At 40.2% G+C, this 20,652-nt stretch overlaps 1 protein-coding gene across 4 annotated transcripts in view; it reads left to right on the forward strand.

Annotated features, from left to right (window-relative positions):
• Positions 1-20,652, forward strand: part of LOC122562594 (smoothelin-like) — a 356,856-nt gene that overhangs the window by 270,939 nt on the left and 65,265 nt on the right. For all 4 annotated transcript variants that reach the window (XM_043715562.1, XM_043715563.1, XM_043715564.1 and 1 more), the window contains exons 11-12: positions 15,394-15,567; positions 17,291-17,366. In XM_043715562.1, coding sequence (XP_043571497.1) covers positions 15,394-15,567; positions 17,291-17,366 — 250 coding nt within the window. The remainder of the gene's footprint in view (positions 1-15,393; positions 15,568-17,290; positions 17,367-20,652) is intronic.

Raw genomic sequence — 20,652 nt, forward strand, 5'->3', positions numbered from 1 at the left:
TCCTTCACAATCTACAGACCCAGAAAATAACACCGTCTTATTCCTCTACAAACACTGCCCCAGGTTAAATTAATAGTTATGGCTCATATTTTAAGTTTAATCAAGAGACATATCTCCAAAAACATATAATCAAAAAAGAACCCACTCTACTCACTACTGCAGACTCTCTGTAGGGCACACTTAAAACAACGATTAACTTATCTGATTCTGTGCTGTGAACTTCGCCCAACAGTTCCTCCAAGATCAGTTGTGAATTTCACTGTTAATTTTCCCAGATGCACTCTGATGTCCAGCAATACGTGAATTCAAACAACAAAGGCAGTAACTGTGCAGATTCTCTCTCTCTCTCTCCTGCAGTGACCTCACCATGTGCTTCCTTTGTCAGTTCTTCTCCCTTTTAAAACTGCTGTTGTTTTGACTGTTTTTTTCCCAAAGTTTCAAAACAAGGCAACAGCATATGAAACAGTAATTGCTGCTCCTGGAATTCGAGGAAATCACCTCCAGCACCTAGAATACCTCAAAAAAGAAACAGCTGTTACAGCCAGAAATTTTTCCCGTCCTGGATTACCCAGAATCTTGGATTACCCAGAACCCTTCCTTATAAAGCATGTTTTTAACATGCAACCTTTCATAACTGTAACTGTCTGTTTGCGCAATATAAATCAATGTGGAAACAAAAATTGCTGAAATCTTTGCTTTCCCTCTCGTCAGAAACTATGTCTCATGAGAAGAACAATTCTACCACTAATAGGGCTCCCATACCTCATAAAAGCTAGATGTCTTCACAATATCCCTATAAAATTAAGGGTAATTTTTGCTGAGTATTTTTCAAAAAAGTCATTGACACTGTAGTGATAGGAATGAGGGCCAGGTGGATCTCATTGAGTATGATATCTCTGATTGGGGTGTTACCTGGCCCAATCAGTGGGCCCTGGCTGACAGATATAAACAGGGGTCTAAGGATATTGCTTGTCACTGGCCACTTGGGTGTTTTTTTTCTTCGTGATGGTGGAAATTAAATAAAGATTCGTGCACTTTGTGTCTTTCACTGTGTCTCACACCTGCACACACACACCATGGGTGCTGGGGGAAAAAAAATAAGCACTACCGCAGTTAGGCGGTAGTGGGGGGGGGGGGGGGAAAGAAAAAAAAAATAATCAGGAGATTGATTGCCCTTTTGTGAAGGGCACTGCTTGTCACTGGCCACCCAGATGTTTTCCCTTAAAAAAGAAAAAAAACCAGGAGATCCACCTGCACACCCACAACATGGGTGCTAGAAAGTTAAAAAAAAAGAGAAAAATATAAATAAACAGGGGTCTAAGGACACTGCTTGTCACTGGCCATTTGGGTGTTTTTTTCCTTCCTGATGGTGGAAATTAAATAAAGATTTGTACACTGTGTCTCATACCTGCACACACACAATATGGGTGCGGAGGAAAAATAAGCACTAATGCAGTTAGGCGGTAGTGTGGAGGTAATGAGAAAAGAAAAAATAGACAAAAAAAGAATAAACAGGAGCATCAGGGGTTTTGTTCAGTCTGAAAACTGGCTCTTGAGGGTGCTGTGGACCAGTGTGGACTCGGTTGTTTCAAGAGAAGAGAAGAGGAGACTGATTTAAAAAAAAAACAGGGGTCTAAGGGCATTGTTTGTCACTGGCCACTAGTGCTGGAAAATAAATAAAGAAAAAATAATATATAAACAGGAGTCTCAGAGAGTTTCCTCATTCTAGGGACTGGCACTGAGCAAGCTAATCAGAGTCCATATACTGTGCACATGGAAATAAAAAGTGATTTGACGATGGGATACCTGCCTTCTTGGAGTTATTACATTGGTGAAGAGAGTGGGATAGTAGTGAGCCAACACCTTAGCTGCTTTTGAACTTCCCTAAAAGCTACTTCTTGGCTATGTGACCATTTCCAAATCTGACCTTTTTCCAATAGCAAATGTAATGGTGCCAGGATGGAGGCCAGGTTATGTATTAATTTTCTGTAATAATTCACCAGCCCAAGGAAAGACATAAGGTCTGGCACAGACATGGGAGCCAGGACACCTTTGATCATCCTCACTTTGTCTTCCAATGGTGTAACCTGGTCCTTTGACTCTGTAGCCCAAGGAGGTCACTTCCTTCCTTCTAATTCCAGCTCAGCACCATCCTCATGACCTGTCCTACCTGCCAATCTTCCTTCCCATCTATCCGCTCCACCCTCCTCTCTGACCTATCATCTTCATGCCCACCTCCATCCACCTATTGTACTCTTGGCTACCTTCTCCCCAGCCCCACCCCACTCCCATTTATCTCTCCACCCCAGAGTCTGCCTGTCTTCATTTCTGATGAAGGGTTTTTGCCTGAAACGTCGATTTTCCTGCTCCTCAAATGCTGCTTAAGCTGCTCTGCTTTTCCAGCACCACTCTAATCTAGACTCTGATCTCCAGCATCTGTTGTCCTCACTTTTGGCCACTTTCTTCTAAGGCGTACGCCCATCTGGGAGAAATGTTTAAACATTATATCCAAGTTCTCCAAGTGCTCTTTATTGGTCTTCCTGGTTATTAGTTCATCATCCAGATAAATAGTAACCTGGGGTAGACCTTGTAAAATGTTCTCTATCATATGCTGAAAAAGGGTGCAGACTGATGATACCCGAAATGGCGGTCGTGTGTATTGGTACAAACCCTTATAAGTATAAATTGTGGTATACTTCTGGGACGTTTTTTGTATCAGGTCCAGTTCCTCCAACTCTAACTTGGATACAGGCGGTATGTAATTGATCATGGCCCATCTCTTACACCCAAAGCATCTCAGAATAAATCCCCCCTTGTCTTTGGGTGATAACAGTATCGAGGCTGCAACATCAGCTGCATCCATCTCTGATTCTGAGGTTGTTTTCGGTGCCATACAGAGGGGGAGAACCCATGGTTTCTGACGACCTTTCTGGCTGTTCTAAGGGTTGGGGTATGTTCCACTCCTGGCCTGTTTTCAAGGTAGCAACTTTCATGTGATCCACATGTTTGTTCAGGGCTACCTCACCTATCCAATCTTTATATGTCATAGGACCTCACCTCGTGTTGACCTCACCAGGTTGAGTTTGCGCTCGGTCTCTCTGATGCAGAGGAGACCACATCAAGAGAAACAGATGCAGTAAATAAGGTTGAAGGATATCCTCGATGTGGTCTCTACATTGGAGAGACCAAATGCAAACTTGCAGAACGGTTCAGGGAATATCTCTGGTCCGTGCACACCAACCAACCTCACCTTCCTATAGCCATCCATTTTGAATTCCCCTCCTAGTCCCCGCATGGCATGTTCATTCTTGGCCTCCTCCACTGCCTAAAGAAGGCCATTCGTGAACTGGAGGAGGAACACCTCATCTTCCCCCTCAGGAGCCTACAACCACACAGCCTTAACATTGAATTCACCAGTTTCCAAATTTCCCTCCCCTCAACCCATTCCAGATCCAATTCTCCAACTTGAATCAGCCCTTTTGACCTGACCTACCTGCCCACCTTCCTTCCCACCTATACGCTCCACACTTCCCATTGACCTATCGCCATCACCTCCTACCTTGGCCCACCTATTGCCATCCCAACTTCCTTTCCCCCAGCCTGACCCTACTATTTATTTCTCAGTCCCCTTCCCCCTCCTCAATGCTGATGAAGGGTTAAGCATGAAATATCAACTCTCTTGCTCCTCAGATGCTGCCTGACCTGCCGTGCTTTTTCCTATGCCACACTTTATCAACTTTGACTTCTCCAGCATCTGCAGTCCTCACTATCTGTTTATGGCTAGCAATGGGTTATGTATAATAACAGGCTATGTGATAACAAGGCCTGAAGTGTGGTGGGTAAGAACATGGGTGAGCTCAAGCCCTAAAGTTATTGAACACAATGCTGAGTCCAGAAGGTAGCAGGGTCCCCCCAAGCATAAAATGAAATGCTGTTCTTCCAGCTTGTGCTGAACTTCACTGGAGCACTGCAGCAAGCCTGAGACAGAGATGTTGGCCAGGAACGGGGTGGAATGTTGAAGTGGCAGGCAACTGGAAGATCAAGGTCTTTTTTGCAGACAAAACATAGGTGTTCAACAAAGCAGTCACCCAGCCTACACTTCGTTTCCCCAGTGTAGAGGAGACCACATTGTGAGCAGCAAATTCAGTAGACTAGATTGTGTCAAGTGCAGGTAATGCGCTGCTTCACCTGGAAGGTGAGTTTGGGCCTTTGGATACCGAGGAGGGAGAAAGTAAACATACAGGTGTTACACCTTTTGTGGTTGCGGGAGGTGTTGTTGTGGGAGGGTGTGGGGGTGAAGGAACAGTGTCCCAGAGAGAATGGTCCCTATGGAAGGCTGACTAGGAAGGGGAGGGTAATATGTATCTGGTGGTGGCATCTGACTGGTGATGGCAAAAGTAACGGCTAATGATCCTTGTATCCATGATGCCTGAGAGTAAGGGGCATATACTGACCCAACTAAAAGGGATTGATACTGACACCCTGCAGCCCTCCATTTGTTTCACTTTGTTCTTACTTTGAGGGTATGTTTAGAGTAGGCAGTTAAAAAGAAAAATACACACCTTTTTTAATTAAATTGAAACACCTAGATAAAGTACTTCTGTTTTGCAATGTGTTCCAGTTATATTTAAATAAAATTTGAATTAACTAATACTGTGGGGTGAAAATCAACTCTCTTGGGACATAAAATGAGCATTAACAGATTTTGGTCAACTTGTAAGATTTGCTAAGAAGGGGAAAGGAATAAGGAATATTATTTCCTAACATTTTCTTTTGTTTGGAGAACATGGGCATCATTGATGAGGCCAGCATGTATTTCTGATCCCTAATTGCCCTTTAATTGAGCACTTTGCTAGGTCATTTCAGAGGATAGATAAGACTAAATCACATTTGTGTGGGTCTGGAGTTACATATGATTCAGATTGGGTAAGAATGACAAATTTCCTTTCCAAAGGACATTAGTGAACCAAATGGATTTTTATAACAATTGACAGTGGCTACATAGTCACCATCTGGCTAGCTTTTAATTCCATATTTTTATTTTAACTGAATTTAAATTTTAACCATCTTCCGTAGTAGGATTCAAACCCATATCCCCAGGACATTAACCTACAGTTCTGATTGTCAATCCAATGATATTACCATTATGTTGCCACTGCTTCCATTGCTATCTGCATAGGAAACAAGGTTAACATTCAATAAAATACAATATTAAATATCTGTGGAGCTTTTTAAATTAAGTAGTGACTGAGATGCATAAGAATTTATGTTCTGGCAATTTGCAGCTATCATGAAAACAAGAAGTAGGAGCAGAAGTAGACCATTTGGCCCCTCAAGCTTGCCAATCACTCAACGAAATCAAGGCTGATCTGCCCCAGATGTGAACTCCTCTTTCATGCAGGCTTAGTATAGCTGTTAACTCCCTGTTTTTCAAAACTCCATCTGTCTTCTGTTTAAAGACTTTGATTGATCTATCCCCCATAATTCCTCCATGTTTCCTGAAGAAGGGCTTATGCCCAAAACATCGATTCTCTTGTTCCTTGGATGCTGCCTGACCTGCTGCGCTTTTCCAGCAACACATTTTCAGCTCTATCCTCCATAATACTCTGGGTAGGCAATTCCAGACACTCACTACTCTCTGGAAGAAGAAATTCCTTTTCTTCTCAGTTTTAAATCAGTATCACCTTATTTTGTAACTGTGTTCTCTAATTTAAGATTCACCCATAGGTGGAAACATCTTCTCAACAAATATCCAGTCAGCCCCCGCAGAATCTCGTACTTTCAATAATAATAATGCCCCGCATTCTTCTAAACTCTAATGAAAAAGGCCTAACCTATTGAAATGTTCTTGATAAGTCAACCCCTTCACCCCAAGAACTAGCCTAGTGAATCTCTTTTAAACAGTGTCCAATACCAGTGTATTATTTTTTAGATTCAGGGACCAAAACTGCATACAGTACTCCAAATGCAGCCTCACCAACACCATGTACAATTGTAACAAAACTTCCCTGTTTTTAAACTCCATACCTAACAATTCTGGAAGATTAACTCAAGTTTTTATTCAGAACATAGAACATTCCAGCGCAGTACAGGCCCTTCGGCCCTCGATGTTGCGCCGATCTGTGGAACCAATCTTAAGTCCATCTATCCTACACTATTCCATTTTCATCCATATGTTTATCCAATGACCATTTAAATGCCATTAAAGTTGGCGAATGTATTACTGTTGCTGGCGGTGCATCCCATGCCCCTACTACTCTCTGAGTAAAGAAACATCTGTCCTATCTGACATCTGTCCTATATCTATTACCCCTCAATTTAAAGCAATGTCCCCTCTTGCTAGCAAGCATCATCTGAGGAAAAAGGCTCTCGCTGTCCACCCTCTGATTAGCTTGTATGTCTCAATTAAGTTTCCTCTCAACCTTCTCTCTAACAAAAACAGCCTCAAGTCCCTCAACCTTTCCCCATAAGACTTTCCCTCCATACCAGACAACATCCAAGTAAATCTCCTCTGAACCCTTTCCAAAGCTTTCACATCCTTTCACATGCAGTGACCAGAACTGTACGCAATACTCCAAGTGCCTCTGCACCAGAGTTTTGCACAGCTGCAGCATATACTTTACATAGCTATGGAGAAGGAGAGGATTAGGCAAAATGGGAGGATATTTAATTGGGGAAGAGGAAACTATGATGCGATTAGACATCAGTTAGGAAGCATGGACTGGGAACAATTATTCCATGGTAAAGGCACTATAGACATGTGGAGACTGTTTAAGGAACAGTTGTTGCGAGTGATGAATAAATATGTCCCTCTGAGACAGGCAAGAAGGGGTAAGATAAAGGAACCTTGGATGATGAGAAGGAAGAAGGTAGCTTACATAAGATAGAGGAAGCTAGGGTCAAGCTCAATTCTAGAGGATTACAGAGGTAAAAACAATGACTGCAGATGCTGGAAACCAGATTCTGGATTAGTGGTGCTGGAAGAGGTGCTGAAAATTTTGTCAAACATTAAGATTGACAAGTCTCCAGGCCAGACCAGATTTGTCCTTGGCTACTTTGGGAAACGAGAAATGCAATTGCTTCGCCACTTGCGAAGATCTTTGCATCCTTGCTCTCCACTGGAGTCATACCTGAGGACTGCAGAGAGGCAAATGTAATTCCTCTCTTCAAGAAAGGAAATAGGGAAATCCCCGGCAATTAAAGACCAGTAAGTCTCACGTCTCACGTGTTAGAAAGGATTCTGAGGGATAGGATTTATGACCATCTGGAAGAGCATGGCTTGATTATGAGGGGCAGGTCATGCCTCACAATGTTTATCGAGTTCTTTGAGGATGTGACTAGAAAAGTTGATGAGGCGAGTTCTTTGAGGATGTGACTAGAAAAGTTGATGAGGGTCAAAGTGGATGTGGTGTATATGGACTTCAGCAAGGCATTTGATAAGGTTCCCATAGTAGGCTCATTCAGAAGGTCAGGAGGAATGGGATACAGGGGAACTTAGCTGTCTGGATTCAGGAGGAATGGGATACAGGGGAACTTAGCTGTCTGGATACAGAATTAACAGGCCAACAGAAGACAGCGAGTGGTAGTAGAAGGAAAATATTCTGCCTGGAAGTCAGTGGTGAGTGGTGTTCCACAGGGCTCTGTCCTTGGGCTTCAACTGTTTGTAATTTTTATTAATGACTTGGATGAGGGGATTGAAGGATGGGTCAGCAAGTTTGCAGACAACACAAAGGTTGGAGGTGTCGTTGGCAATATAGAGGGCTGTTGTAGGCTGCAGCAGGACATTGACAGGATGCAGAGATGTGCTGAGAGGTGGCAGATGGAGTTCAATCTGGATAAATGTGAGGTGATGCATTTTAGAAGGTCGAATTTGAACGCTGAGTACCGGATTAAGGATAGGATTCTTGGCAATGTGGAGGAACAGAGGGATCTTGGTGTGCAGGTACATAGATCCCTTAAAATGGCCACCCAAGAAAGCATATAGTGTTTTGGCTTTCATTAACAGGGGGATTGAGTTTAAGAATCGTGAGATCTTGTTGCAGCTCTATAAAACTTTGGTTAGACCGCATTGGAATACTGTGTCCAGTTCTGGTCGCCCTATTATAGGAAAGATGTGGATGTTTTGGAGAGGGTTCAGAGGAGGTTTACCAGGATGCTGCCTGGACTGGAGGGCTTATCTTATGAAGAGAGGTTGACTGAGCTCGGACTTTTTTCATTGGAGAAAAGGAGGAGGAGAGGGGACCTAATTGAGGTATACAAGATAATGAGAGGCATAGATAGAGTCGATAGCCAGAGATTATTTCCCAGGGCAGAAATGGCTAACATGAGGGGTCATAGTTTTAAGCTGGTTGGAGGAAAGTATAGAGGGGATGTCAGAGACGGGTTCTTTACACAGAGAGTTGTGAGAGCATGGAATGCGTTGCCAGCAGCAGTTGTGGAAGCAAGGTCATTGGGGACATTTAAGACACTGCTGGACATGCATATGGTCACAGAACTTTGAGGGTGCATACATGAGGATCAATGGTCGGCACAATATCGTGGGCTGAAGGGCCTGTTCTGTGCTGTACTGTTCTATGTTCTATATACTAAATGGAATTCTTTAATTGGGCATAAGCTAATCGAGTAAAAACAATTCTGGATGAATTTCAAAAGTGCCTTAATTTTATAGAAAGCCATATATCCTTATATAAAACTTACCTTGTCAAATAGTTTAAAATTGTATCCCCTACCTGATTACAATTAAGAAATGTGAATTATAATTTTGGTCTGTTTTGTTTGCAGATATGTGAGAAAACAAGGTCATGAGTAGAATTAAAAACAGCAAAATTCTTAATCAGAAATGGATATACTGAAGATAATGTACGATATGTTTTTAGATAATGATAAAGACTGCAATTAGTGCTATGCACTACGTCATACTCATAGGATTCAGTTCACAAATGGATTCAGTTTCCATTTTCTGTGCCATGGAAATCATTACCATTCTTAGCAACTTGTGACTGAATCAGTACATCTATTTCACATCACTTAATAGTGGCTCGACATTCACTGTAAAGGTCGAAAAGACAAATGCAGGCACTGTAATTTAGAACTTTTCCCAATCTGACAGAATTTTACCTTGTGACTATTTAATTGATTTCATGAGTAGGGAGAAACTCAGTCATTAATCCTTAAGAAATCTACATGATTGGGAATGAATTTTATATTCTGTTTTGTTTTCACTGAACCAGAAGGTTAAGATTGTATTGTTGTCAAGTTTTGTTTTAAAATATAATTATTACAGGCTTGGAGAGTCTCACAAATATTTCACTGACATTATGTAGCTCAGTCCAGGTGTGGTTGGAATCTTGAATGTGTAAAAGATATAAACAGCTTGTGATTCATTTTCAAAATGCTGTGGACTATATTTTATGAGGCGCTGCAATGCTTGCCAACTTCCCACCTAAAAGGTCATTGGGGAGACCGTCCAGGATCCTGGTGGCTGCCTTGCACCAATTTAATTCTGGAAGCAGATAGTCAAAGATGAGTCTTCTGCACCCTTCTTAATAGTATCTGGTCTGGTGAGGAAAGCCTCAGTACTGTGGTCCTCAAAGGTCAAAAAATGGGTTCTGGAGGAGCCAAATGTTTTACCAGGGTGATGGGAAATTTTCAGGCTGCATCGTAACCGTTGGTTAGAAGTGGTGTGCAATGGATGACACTGACAGTGGAGTTCATGTGGGAGTTGCACTGGAATGTAGGGTAGTATTTACTCAGTTGGCAGGACATGAATGTCTCGAGATCCCCACTGGAGTGAACCTGGTCTTCTACTGTGAAGGCAAGAATTCACTTCTCTTATGGAGTGAAGAACCTGATGTCCAGAATCCTCCACTGTACTGGTTTAGTTCCCTGTTATGGACTTCTTCTGTAATGAGAGAAAGGGCAGGATTGAGTTAGATGTCCTCTACTAATTGACCTTTCTATCCTGGGAAAAATATTCCAATTATCCATTCTATCCATGCCTGTCATAACTTTATAAACTTCTATCAGGTTGCCTCTCATCCTTCGATGTTCAAGTGAAAACAAACCAAGTTTACCCAGTCTTTTCTCATAATTAATACCATACAAATCAGGTAACATCCTGGTGAACTCTTTCTGCACCCTCTCCAAAGCGTCCGGACTGGTGATATGCCATGAGAGTTTTTAGAGGTGGCACAAATTTGGTAGAATATGGGATTAAAAACTAGCTAACTCTCACAGTGAGAATGTTTGCTAGACCTTGCAGCAAAAAAAATCGCCCTAAAAATTTGATGCAAAAAAATCCATTTCAACCGTTTGGGTTTTTATTTAGTGAAAGAAGCAAGAGTTCATAAAAAATAGTTACAGGAATGTCAGTGTGACAAATGTTTTTAGGACTGTTTCAAAATGTAAACACAAGAAAAATTGCGAATGTTGGAAATCTGAAATAAAAACAAAATATGTTGGAAATGTTCAATGTGTATGGGGGTGCTTGTGTGTTGTATTGCTTAAATATATGACCCACCCGGAGTGTACTGATTGAATATTAAATCAAGAACTAAAGGGATCAGAAAAATGAAGTAGAACCTGTTTTGAAGGACAAAATATGCTCACCTGTTTGTAGAATTAGATATCTAAGATGGAATGTCATCTGGGAAAAGAGAAGCAGTTGTCTCTAGAATTCAGGCTATATCTGGATTTGGTTGATGGATGAGTTTTGTTGAAGTTTAGAATGCAGTAAATTATAGGAGATACAGTTCGAGTAAGCAGTCATCTCAAGTTAACTTTGATTCAGAGACCAATTGAAAACTTCAAAACCAAAGAAGGTGTTGTATTCTTTTCCATTTCAATCTGGTACCTGACATGAAAATGACTGTATATTTAGATGGATTGGGATCATGAGTCTGATTGGTTTTCCTGTAGCTGAATTTGAATGAATGTATTTGATGAAGGGATAATTTCATGAATATGGGGAAAACAAGACAATGAAGAACCCAGTCACTATCGATTATTGAGGTACATTCTGTTGCTTCTTATATGTTCAGTTATGAGAGATTTGCCTTTAGATTGTCACTGTAAATTGGTAGTAATTTTGTTTTAGGAAAAGCATTATGAAATTCTATTTGGCAATTAAATTTGGATAATACTTTTTATTCAGCGTTTAAATGTCTCACATATCTGATTGAGGTAATAAAGAATATTGAATAATGGATAGCTTGTATGAATTAGCAGTGTTTGAGGTTCCTATATACTGTAATGGTGAGGGAACCAATATGCATCTCCTACTTGCTAAATGTATACAATTTATCCACTTGACATATGCTTGTGAAATATATCTGATATGTCCTGGTCAGATCAGGGTGATGTCAGTAGTGATCAACTGTATATGAGAGCAAAAGGTGATGCGATAGTGAAAGCAAACAAATCGCTTTCTCTTATAAAGTCAAATGCATTAAAGGATTTTTTTCTGTTGTTTCTCTCATGAGCTTTCTTCAACCTGCTGCCTATTTTGAATTTAGTAACATCTTTTTCTGGTACAGTTCCATTGGTATCAAATGCTTCTGGATTTGCTGCAGAAGATTTTCTCCACATATGTACCTAATCAATGAAAATCAACCGTGTTTTTTCACAGGGCTTCAGTTTTCAACTTAATTTTCTCATCTGAGGTCTTCACACTCAAATGTTTCCAACAGAGTTTCTTACAGAGCAGTGTTGAGTAGACTCTAGCCGTTTCTAATCTAGGGACACAGAAGTCATACATGGTGTCTCTATCATAGTTTGCACAGTGATCAGCTAATTCACCAAAGGTATTTTTGCACATTTTAGTAAATGTAGCATACAGTTTTAAAGAGAAAATTATGGAGATTTTTAAAAAATCTTGTATGTAAAGAATAGTTCCTTTGAATTAAATATCTAATTGACTGTTTCAAATGTTATCATAAGCTGCAATAAACGTTCATAACCTCAACTGTAATATTATCATAGGGTCAAATTAAAGTGGGTTATTATACATAGTTGTGATCTTTGAGGCTCATTGAGGGATAGTCCTGGTAGATGTTGACAGCCAGTGCAGTGCTTGAGGTTGATATATGATAATTACACTTAAAAATCACACAACATCAGGTTATGGTCCAACAGGTTTATTTGGAAGCACTAACCTTTGGAACGCTGCCTAATGAAAGCTAGTGTTTCCAAATAAACCTGTTGAACTACAACCTGGTGATGTGGGATTTTTAACTTTATCCACCCCAGTTCAACACCTGCTCCTCCACATCATGACTGAAGGATAGGCAATTGTAATGAGACTGCTACAAGTGTGTCTGGTGTATTACTGGGAAATGATACGGATGGTATGAATTAGAGTATTTTTGGTGCCAGTGTTGACACAGGTATGATATAGAGGAAAGCAGCTGCCAGCTGCCAAAAAAAGTTCCAGTTTAATAATTAAGTGCTCTTTGTTTTTTTTTGTATCTATTTTAATGCTGGCATCCATGCCAACAAATATTGCTGGAAGGTCATGCTGAAATTTAAGTATTTGGATGGGGTCATACCCAAAAGAAAAGCAAAATGCATTTTGCAGTACCACTACAGTAAATTGTTTACTATTACAAAAGGGGCTCTTCTAAAGTATAAAGAATGATAGTCAGTTGGTGACATGATAAAAAATAAAAGTAAAATATTCCATGACCACATGGATATACTTTAAATGTGCTTTTTCTAATTCTGTGTTTGGTGGGCACACTTGGCATAACCTTAGAAACAATGGGCAGATTTTCAGCTGGCCAAATAGTTGTTATACCAGCAAAGATGGGAATTGTGCATGGGAGTCCTGTGGAATCACCATTTTAGCATCTCTGAAGGAATTGCCTCGGAACTTGAATATTCATCTTGATAATTCCTCTATGACCAGAACCCACAGAAAGTCTCCATAAACTTTTTCTCCATAAGAGTTAAGATCGTTTTGATGAAATTAAAGAAAATACCTTATTCAAGAAATTATAGATTATTTAATATATATTCAAAGTCCTGAGTAACGATTAAACTGATCCTATACTTAGCTCACACACCCCCACCTACACCACCCCCAGATCCCTTACAGTGCCCAAACCATGACCTGATACCTATAGGGACATGATAAACCCCCCAACCCCTTCCACCAGAACTGCTGCTGACACTGAGCTCAATTTCCCTCCACCAGATCTCCCTTCCACTCTTGCATCCTGACATCCACTGAGCAGAGCCAATCCCTAAATCACCACATCACCACCAACACTGGAACCGACACCCACATCCCCTCGACAGTGGGACCTGATCTGACCAGACACCTCTACCATGGCACCCAACCACCAAATCCCCTTCCCCTGCCATATAAGACTCGATCTGACCCCAGTGCTGCCTGACTCAAACCCCCTAGATCTAACACTCAACCTCCCCAATTCTACCAGACATAATTTCTCCAGCCCACCCTGATCTACCATAAACACCTTTGCCACCTTGCCATTTTGCACCTTGGCACCCAGCTGACACCTTATCCATACCTCAGCAGGCACCTTCCCAGCTTCCACCACACCCTGTCCTCTAGTTAACATCACTCCAGATTGCTACCTACTTCCCTGACACCCTACTTACCTGGCAATTCACCCATTACCATCTGGCATCCAAAAACCTAGAACACTACACACTCCCCAGCTGGTGCCCTGCCATCCTACCCACCTAGCAACCCACTAACCTGGCACCCTACCCATCTGTACCCTCCCAGAACCCTAATTTACATGTAGCTCATGTTTAAGCTTTGACAGCATCTGTCAAAGTGACTGTTAGGACCTTAAATTTGAAATTACAGCACCTGACTTGTAAAAAGAGGGCATGATTTTCCTTCTTCTGGTAGTTCTCTGCTATGAAAGACTTGGTTGTGAAACTTGAAAGGGTTCAGAAAAGATTTACAAGGATGTTGCCAGGGTTGGAGGATTTGAGCTGCAGAGGGAAGCTGTATAGGCTGGGCTGTTTTCCCTAGAGTGTCAGTGGCTGAGGGGTTACTTTATAAAGGTTTATAAAATCATGAGGGGCAGGAATAGGATAAATAAGCAAAGTCTTTTCCCTGGCGTGGAGGAGTCCAGAACTAGAGGGCATTGGTTCAGGGTGAGAGGGGAAAGACATAAAGGGGACCTAAGGGATGGTGGTACATGTATGGAGTGAGCTACCAAAAGAAGTGGTGGAGGCTAGTATAATTGCAGCATTTTAAAGACATCCTGATGGGTATATGAATAGGAAGGTTTTAGAGGGATATGGGCCAAGTGCTGGCAAATGGGATTAGATTAGTGTAGGATATCTGGTCGGCATGGATGAGTTGGACTGAAGGGTCTGTTTCTGTGCTGTACATCTCTATGACTCTATGACTGTAAGTACAGCTCCACATTTCTGAGGGAGACCTGAGCGGAATCTGCTTTCAGAAATATTGAGCTTCTGTGTAAGATTGCCACACCCTGGAAAATCTGGCCCAAAATTTTGTGTTTTTGCTGAGATCAATAACTTTATATATGCTGTTGTTTTGGCTGAGCATTGCTGCCATGTCATTGTACAATAATTATTGTACTTTTGAAAATAGTATTTTGTGTTGTGTTGATTATAGAATTCGAGAGAGAATTAATATTTTAGTTTGCTCCTGAAGTTTTCATAATCTATGGCAGTTTCATGCAGCCCTTATTTTTGATTAAAATATAATTCATTCCATTAACCTAAGTTAACTTTGGAGAATGTGATGAAATTTAAACTGGAAAGTTTTATAAGCAATAATATTCAAGCCAGTTTGTATCTAAATCCTTTGTCTACTATCTTAATTGAAGTATTACTCATTTAAATTAAAAGAACTAAAGTCTTTGTTCACATAATTGTGAAGAATTGGTGCAGATGCATTAAGCATTGATGTAACATCACTGATGGTACAATGATTTCCAGGCTTTAGAGTTAAATTTAGTAATTTTGCCATGATTTTTGTTTGATTTGACAAGAAATCTTTTAATTTGCTTCATATTCATCTTATCAACCAACCCTTTACAACCACTTGCAAAAGGTTCCTTTAAAACTAGATGTAAGTAAGAGTATAATATTTGCCTTCAATGTGAAAAAATTGATTAGTTTGGAAGTTGAACAGTACTGTTGGTAATTGGTTGGAAATTTACAAAATATTTAAATGCAGTCAACAGAAATAAATAATGAAAAAGAAACAATGTAATGATTACTACAATTCCCTATCACAATTTGGTTTACTGAGGAAATTCTGATCATGGAGTTCAATAGTGAAGGTCATTTTCTCTTCATCGTATTAAATTTGAAATGCATTAACACGGAGACCAGGCAGATACAACAAATTGATTCTGTTTAATTTACCTGTCTTTGCAGATGGATACTGAACAAGTAATGACCGAAGCAGCCCAATCACTACAACATATTGAGGCTATTTTACCTAATGGTACAGAGGAGAAGGAAAAGGAGAATAATACAAAAGAAAACAAAAACAAACCCGGTTTGGAGGATTTAAGCGCTATTGAAGATGAAGAAGTCCTGGATAAAATGGTATGTGTTCATTGTGCAAACTTGTGGTCAAACGTTTGTCTGCAAGTGGGGAGTGGCCTATAAAATTACCCAGTTTGCCTTCCTGCTGCCCTCCTGCCTATCCCAGATCCATTTGCAATCATACAGTGGTCTAAATAGCCTGCCAACCCTCAATCCAGTTGAAGCCCTTGAGTGCTCATTGACTAGTTGCTTAAGAACTGCCTGCAATACTGAGCCTAGTGGAGGGCTTCGGAGACAAGAGTGACCCGACAAGTCACTCTGCTCAATCCAGGGATGGTGAGGGAGAACTTCCTTAAAAGCCTCGTTTGCGCATTACATGTCACCACCATGCCCTCCACCAAGAAAAACTTTGTCATAGACTACAGGACTTAAAGTCAGATTGGCTGTTACTTCCCTGCGGTAGAACGTCTACATGAGTAAGGGATGGAAGCTCTGTCCTCAGCTAATTAATGCATGAAGTATTAAGTGGTTATGGGGATATGTTCCCCACTGCTCTTCAAATGGCAGGGCAAGAAACCCCACCATCCACAATCCTGCTGCATTAAGTGTAGCACCAAATAGCAAAGAATACTTAAATTGAGATATTTGTGAGTGATCTGTTTATAAATTATTTCAAATACACTAAATAGGAGCAAACAGTTGGAGATGCATCTCTGTCACTCAGAATAAAATCCTAATGTAAATGTTTGTGAGAGAAGCAAACTACTGAGTAGAAAGACTGATATCTCAAAATATTCAAATGTCTTGTCAATACCAACCTTTTGAAAAATTCTACTATACACTTAAATGGTTGAGTGATCATTTTAGGTTTAAAAAATTGCTGTAGGATTGTATGGTTTACATAATTGATCAGATATTGTGGCTGTCTTAAGTTTTACTGGAATATTACACTCCATTATGAAATTATTAATGTTTGTTTGATCAATCGATTTTTTTTCTTTCAGATATGAAAAATTGGTATATTTAGCTACATTGGTCAGAATTTTTTTTGGTTCTAAAGATTTTTTGTGCTCAGCATAGAGAATTTTTACCAGCGTGTAGAACTTTGCATATATGTCACCTACAGTAAGAGTAGAAGGAAAGGAAAATTCTAAAATAGTTGGAGTTTTATTGACTTAGTAACCTAATCTCAATCTTCAATAATACTGAAAGAACTGACTCCAGAATAAGTGGTGAACAAAAGGAATCTCTAGCCAAAGTTCCTATGTATGAGTTTCCATTAACCCAGGAAGTGTCAGTCACCATCTTTTATACTTTTCCAGTCTTTTATTTCTCTTAATCCTGCCAAATTTACATACTTTTATACATTATGAAGTTGCTGATTTCTTGCTAGAAAATAGTTCCATGGACTTCTTCTGTGTTTGCTTATTTGGTGAGCAAAGCTGCCAAGATCTTTTACACAAATACCCTGCATCCATTTTCGCAAATTTCCATGGGCTTTGCTGACAAAGGTGGTAACCTTGACTAATTTTTACTAGACTCTTTTTCACCACAGTCAATTATAGAACCTATATTGAACCCTAATTGAAATCAATTAACAGCACAGGTTGAAACTCAAATCTGGGATTTTCCTTGTTATTGTAGCACATTGACTCGCTGCTCAAACTAGTTGAGGCACCATAAAAGTCCAAGTCTTGTAGTTTTAGCATTACAGAAGCTAAAAGATCTGTATCCTTTGAAGTATTGCAATATTACGATATTGTTTTCCTTATATCTTCTGAAGCTTGATGCCACAACAGATTATGAGGAAAGGAAGATAATTCGAGCTGCAATGAGGGAGCTCCGGAAAAAGAAAAGAGGTAGGTGGCTTAAACAAGAAACAAGATAGCACTGTAAGAATAATTTGGGATTATTCCTGTGACTTTGAAAAATAGGAAATCTTGGACCTGCACTGTGGGAGATCCTGAGCAGAAGCCAGACATTACAAATTGAAGGATAGTGGAAGGCTGTGTTGAGATCTAAAATTTTACTTATCCCTAATGGACAGGCAAAAGTTTCATTGGTACATAATTGGAATCCTAATTAGAGTCAGCCTGGGTAGTCTGAATTAATGTCTCAATGGACAATGTTCCCTTTTGGTGACCCATTCTTCCATGTGGGATTCTAACACTTCTTGCATAAGCATTCTAGAAGAAGAATTGCACAGTGTTTTTCAGGCTGTTCAATAGTCATATACACATTTATCTTAGTGAGAACATTGGATATTAATCCACAGTGCATATTAATTAATGCAATTGAGAACTATTTTGTGGTGGCGGCATTGCTTCATACAAAGGATTGCAATCTTGTCTTAAAAAGTATTAGTCCTGAGTCTGTTTTTGACTATTTAGGCCAATATGACAGAGATGTAACTTCCTGCTTTTTTTATTATTTTAAACACCCAGCCTATGTTCAATAGCTTGCAGTGTATATATTTACAGGTTTACTGTTTCTTTTCTAGCAGATCTACATTCTGATGATTCCAGAAGTTGTAACTGCAGTAAACATCACAAGTTTGCTTATTTAGCTCACCATTATGTATCTTGCTCATTCTAGAGTCGGTTCCGTTGCTCATCTTGCATCTCGCAGAACTGCACAATTGATTGCCTGCTTAATCTGCCTGCCTTGTTCCAGTTTACAGTGAAGAACTTCTTGAGTAATCTAAGATCCTCCATATAGCCAACAGATGCTGAGTCAGCAAAGCTGTGGTCTTATCAATATGTCTTTAATACTTATGGTGTTTAGTGTGATCAAATATCATGCTATTGTAACTTTGTCTTGCTACATGATGTACATGACGGAGCTCAAGCTGTGCTAGATCTTGTCAAGCTTCTAAACATGATAAGGTAATAACCTGCAATAATACAGTGCCTTTCATGCCCTCAGGATCTTTATAGCTACATAATGTTCCAAATGTTCAACAATGTAAATTAATTACTTTTTTCCTACTGCTATTAAAAGTGTCAAAAAAATTATTTATGCTGCCCAGAAAAGTAGAAAATGACTATACTTCATATTTTGTCTGATGTTACTATACAATAGCAATGAGCAAGGATAGATATATACTGCAGGGAAAGAGGTATAACTGGGGGAAAGGCAATTATGATGTGATTAGGCAAGATTTGCAGGGGATAGACACAATTGAAATGTGGAACTTATTCAAGGAACAGCTACTGCAGGTCCTTGATAAGTATATACCTATCAAGCAGGGAGGTAGTTGTTGAGAGAGGGAGCCATGGTTTACTAAAGAGAGTTGAAGCTGTTGTCAAGAGAAAGAAGAAGGCTTACATGAGGATGAGGCGTGAAGGCTTAGTTGGGGGCTTAAGAGTTATAAGTCAGCCAGAAAAGATCGAAAGAAAGGGCGAAGAAGAGCCAGGAGGGGTCATGAGAAGTGTTGGCAGATAGGATCAAGAAAATCCCTAAGGTTTTCTAGAGGTATATCAGGAATAAAAGAATAGAGTAAGATTACGGCCAATCAAAGACAGTTGTGGGAAGTTGTGTGTGGAATCTGAGGACATAGGAAAAGTGCTTAATGAATACTTTTTGTCAGTATTCACATTGGAAGAGGGCAATGTTAGTGAGAATATGGAGATTCAGGCTACTAGATTAGATGGGATTACGGTTGACAAAGAGGATGTTTAGCAATTTTGAAAGATCTGAAAATAAATAAGGCCCCTGGGCCGGATGAAATTTATCCTCGGATTCTCTGGGAAGCCAGGGAGGAGATTGCAGAGCCTTTGGCTTTGATCTTTGTATCATCATTGTCCAGAGTAGTGTCAGAAGACTGGAGGATAGCAAATGTTGTTTAAGAAGGGGCGTCAGGACAATCCTGGTAGTTATAGGCCAGTGAGCCTTACGTCAGTTGTGTGTAAGGTGTTGGAAAAGGTTATAAGCGATAGGATATATAATCATCTGGAAAGGAATAATTTGATCAGGGATAGTCAACACGGTTTTGTGAAGGTTAGGTCGTGCCTAAACAACCTTATTGACTTCTTCGAGAAGATGACAAAATGGATGAATGAAGGTAAAGCGGTTGATGTGGTATATATGGACTTCAGTAAGGCATTTGATAAGGTTCCATATGGTAGGCTATTATACAAAATACAGAGTTTCGGGATTGAAGGTGATTTAGCTGTTTGGAACAGAAATTGACTAGCTGAAAGAAGATAGAGGGTATGGTTGATGGGAAATGTTCATCCTGGAGCTCAGTTACAGTGGTGTGCTGCTAAGATCTGTTTTGGGGCCACTGCTGTTTGTCATTTTTATAAATGATCTTGATGTGGGCGTAGAGGATGGGTTAGTAAATTTGTGGATGACACTAAAGTAGGTAGAGTTGTGGATACTGCCGAAGAAAGTTGTGGGTTACACAGGGATATAGATAAGCTGCAGAGCTGGGCTGAGAAGTGGCAAATGGAGTTTAATTTGGAAAAGTGCGAGGTAGTTCACTTCGGAAGAAGTAATAGGAATGCAGGGAACTGGGCTAATGGTAAAATGCTTGGCAGTGTAGATGAAGGAAGCATATGTCAGGTATAGACAGGATAGATCGAGTGAATCCTTAGAAGAGTATAAAGGAAGTAGGAGTATACTTAAGAGGGAAATCAGGAGGGCAAAAAGGGGACATGAGATAGCTTTGGCAAATAGAATTAAGGAGAAGCCAAAGGGTTTTTACAAATATATTAAGGACAAAAGGGTAACTAGGGAGAGAATAGGGCAACTCAAAGATCAGCAAGGCGGCTTTTGTGTGGAGCCACAGAAAATGGGAGATGATACTAAATGAATATTTTGCATCAGTATTTACTGTGGAAGAAGATATGGAAGATATAGACTGTAGAGAAATAGATGGTGACATCTTGCAAAATGTCCATATTATAGAGGAGGAAGTGCTGGATGTCTTGAAATGGTTTAAGGTGGATAAATCCCCAGGACCTGATCAGGTGTACCTGAGAACTCTGGGAAGCTAGAGAAGCGATTGCAGGGCCTCTTGCTGAGATATTTGTATCATCGATAGTCACAGGAGAGGTGCCGGAAGACTGGAGGTTGGCAAACATGGTGCCACTGTTTAAGAAGGGTGGTAAAGACAAGCCAGGGAACTATAGATTGGTGAGC

Source organism: Chiloscyllium plagiosum, chromosome 25 (genome assembly GCF_004010195.1).
Source record: "Chiloscyllium plagiosum isolate BGI_BamShark_2017 chromosome 25, ASM401019v2, whole genome shotgun sequence".
Taxonomy (NCBI): domain Eukaryota; kingdom Metazoa; phylum Chordata; class Chondrichthyes; order Orectolobiformes; family Hemiscylliidae; genus Chiloscyllium; species Chiloscyllium plagiosum.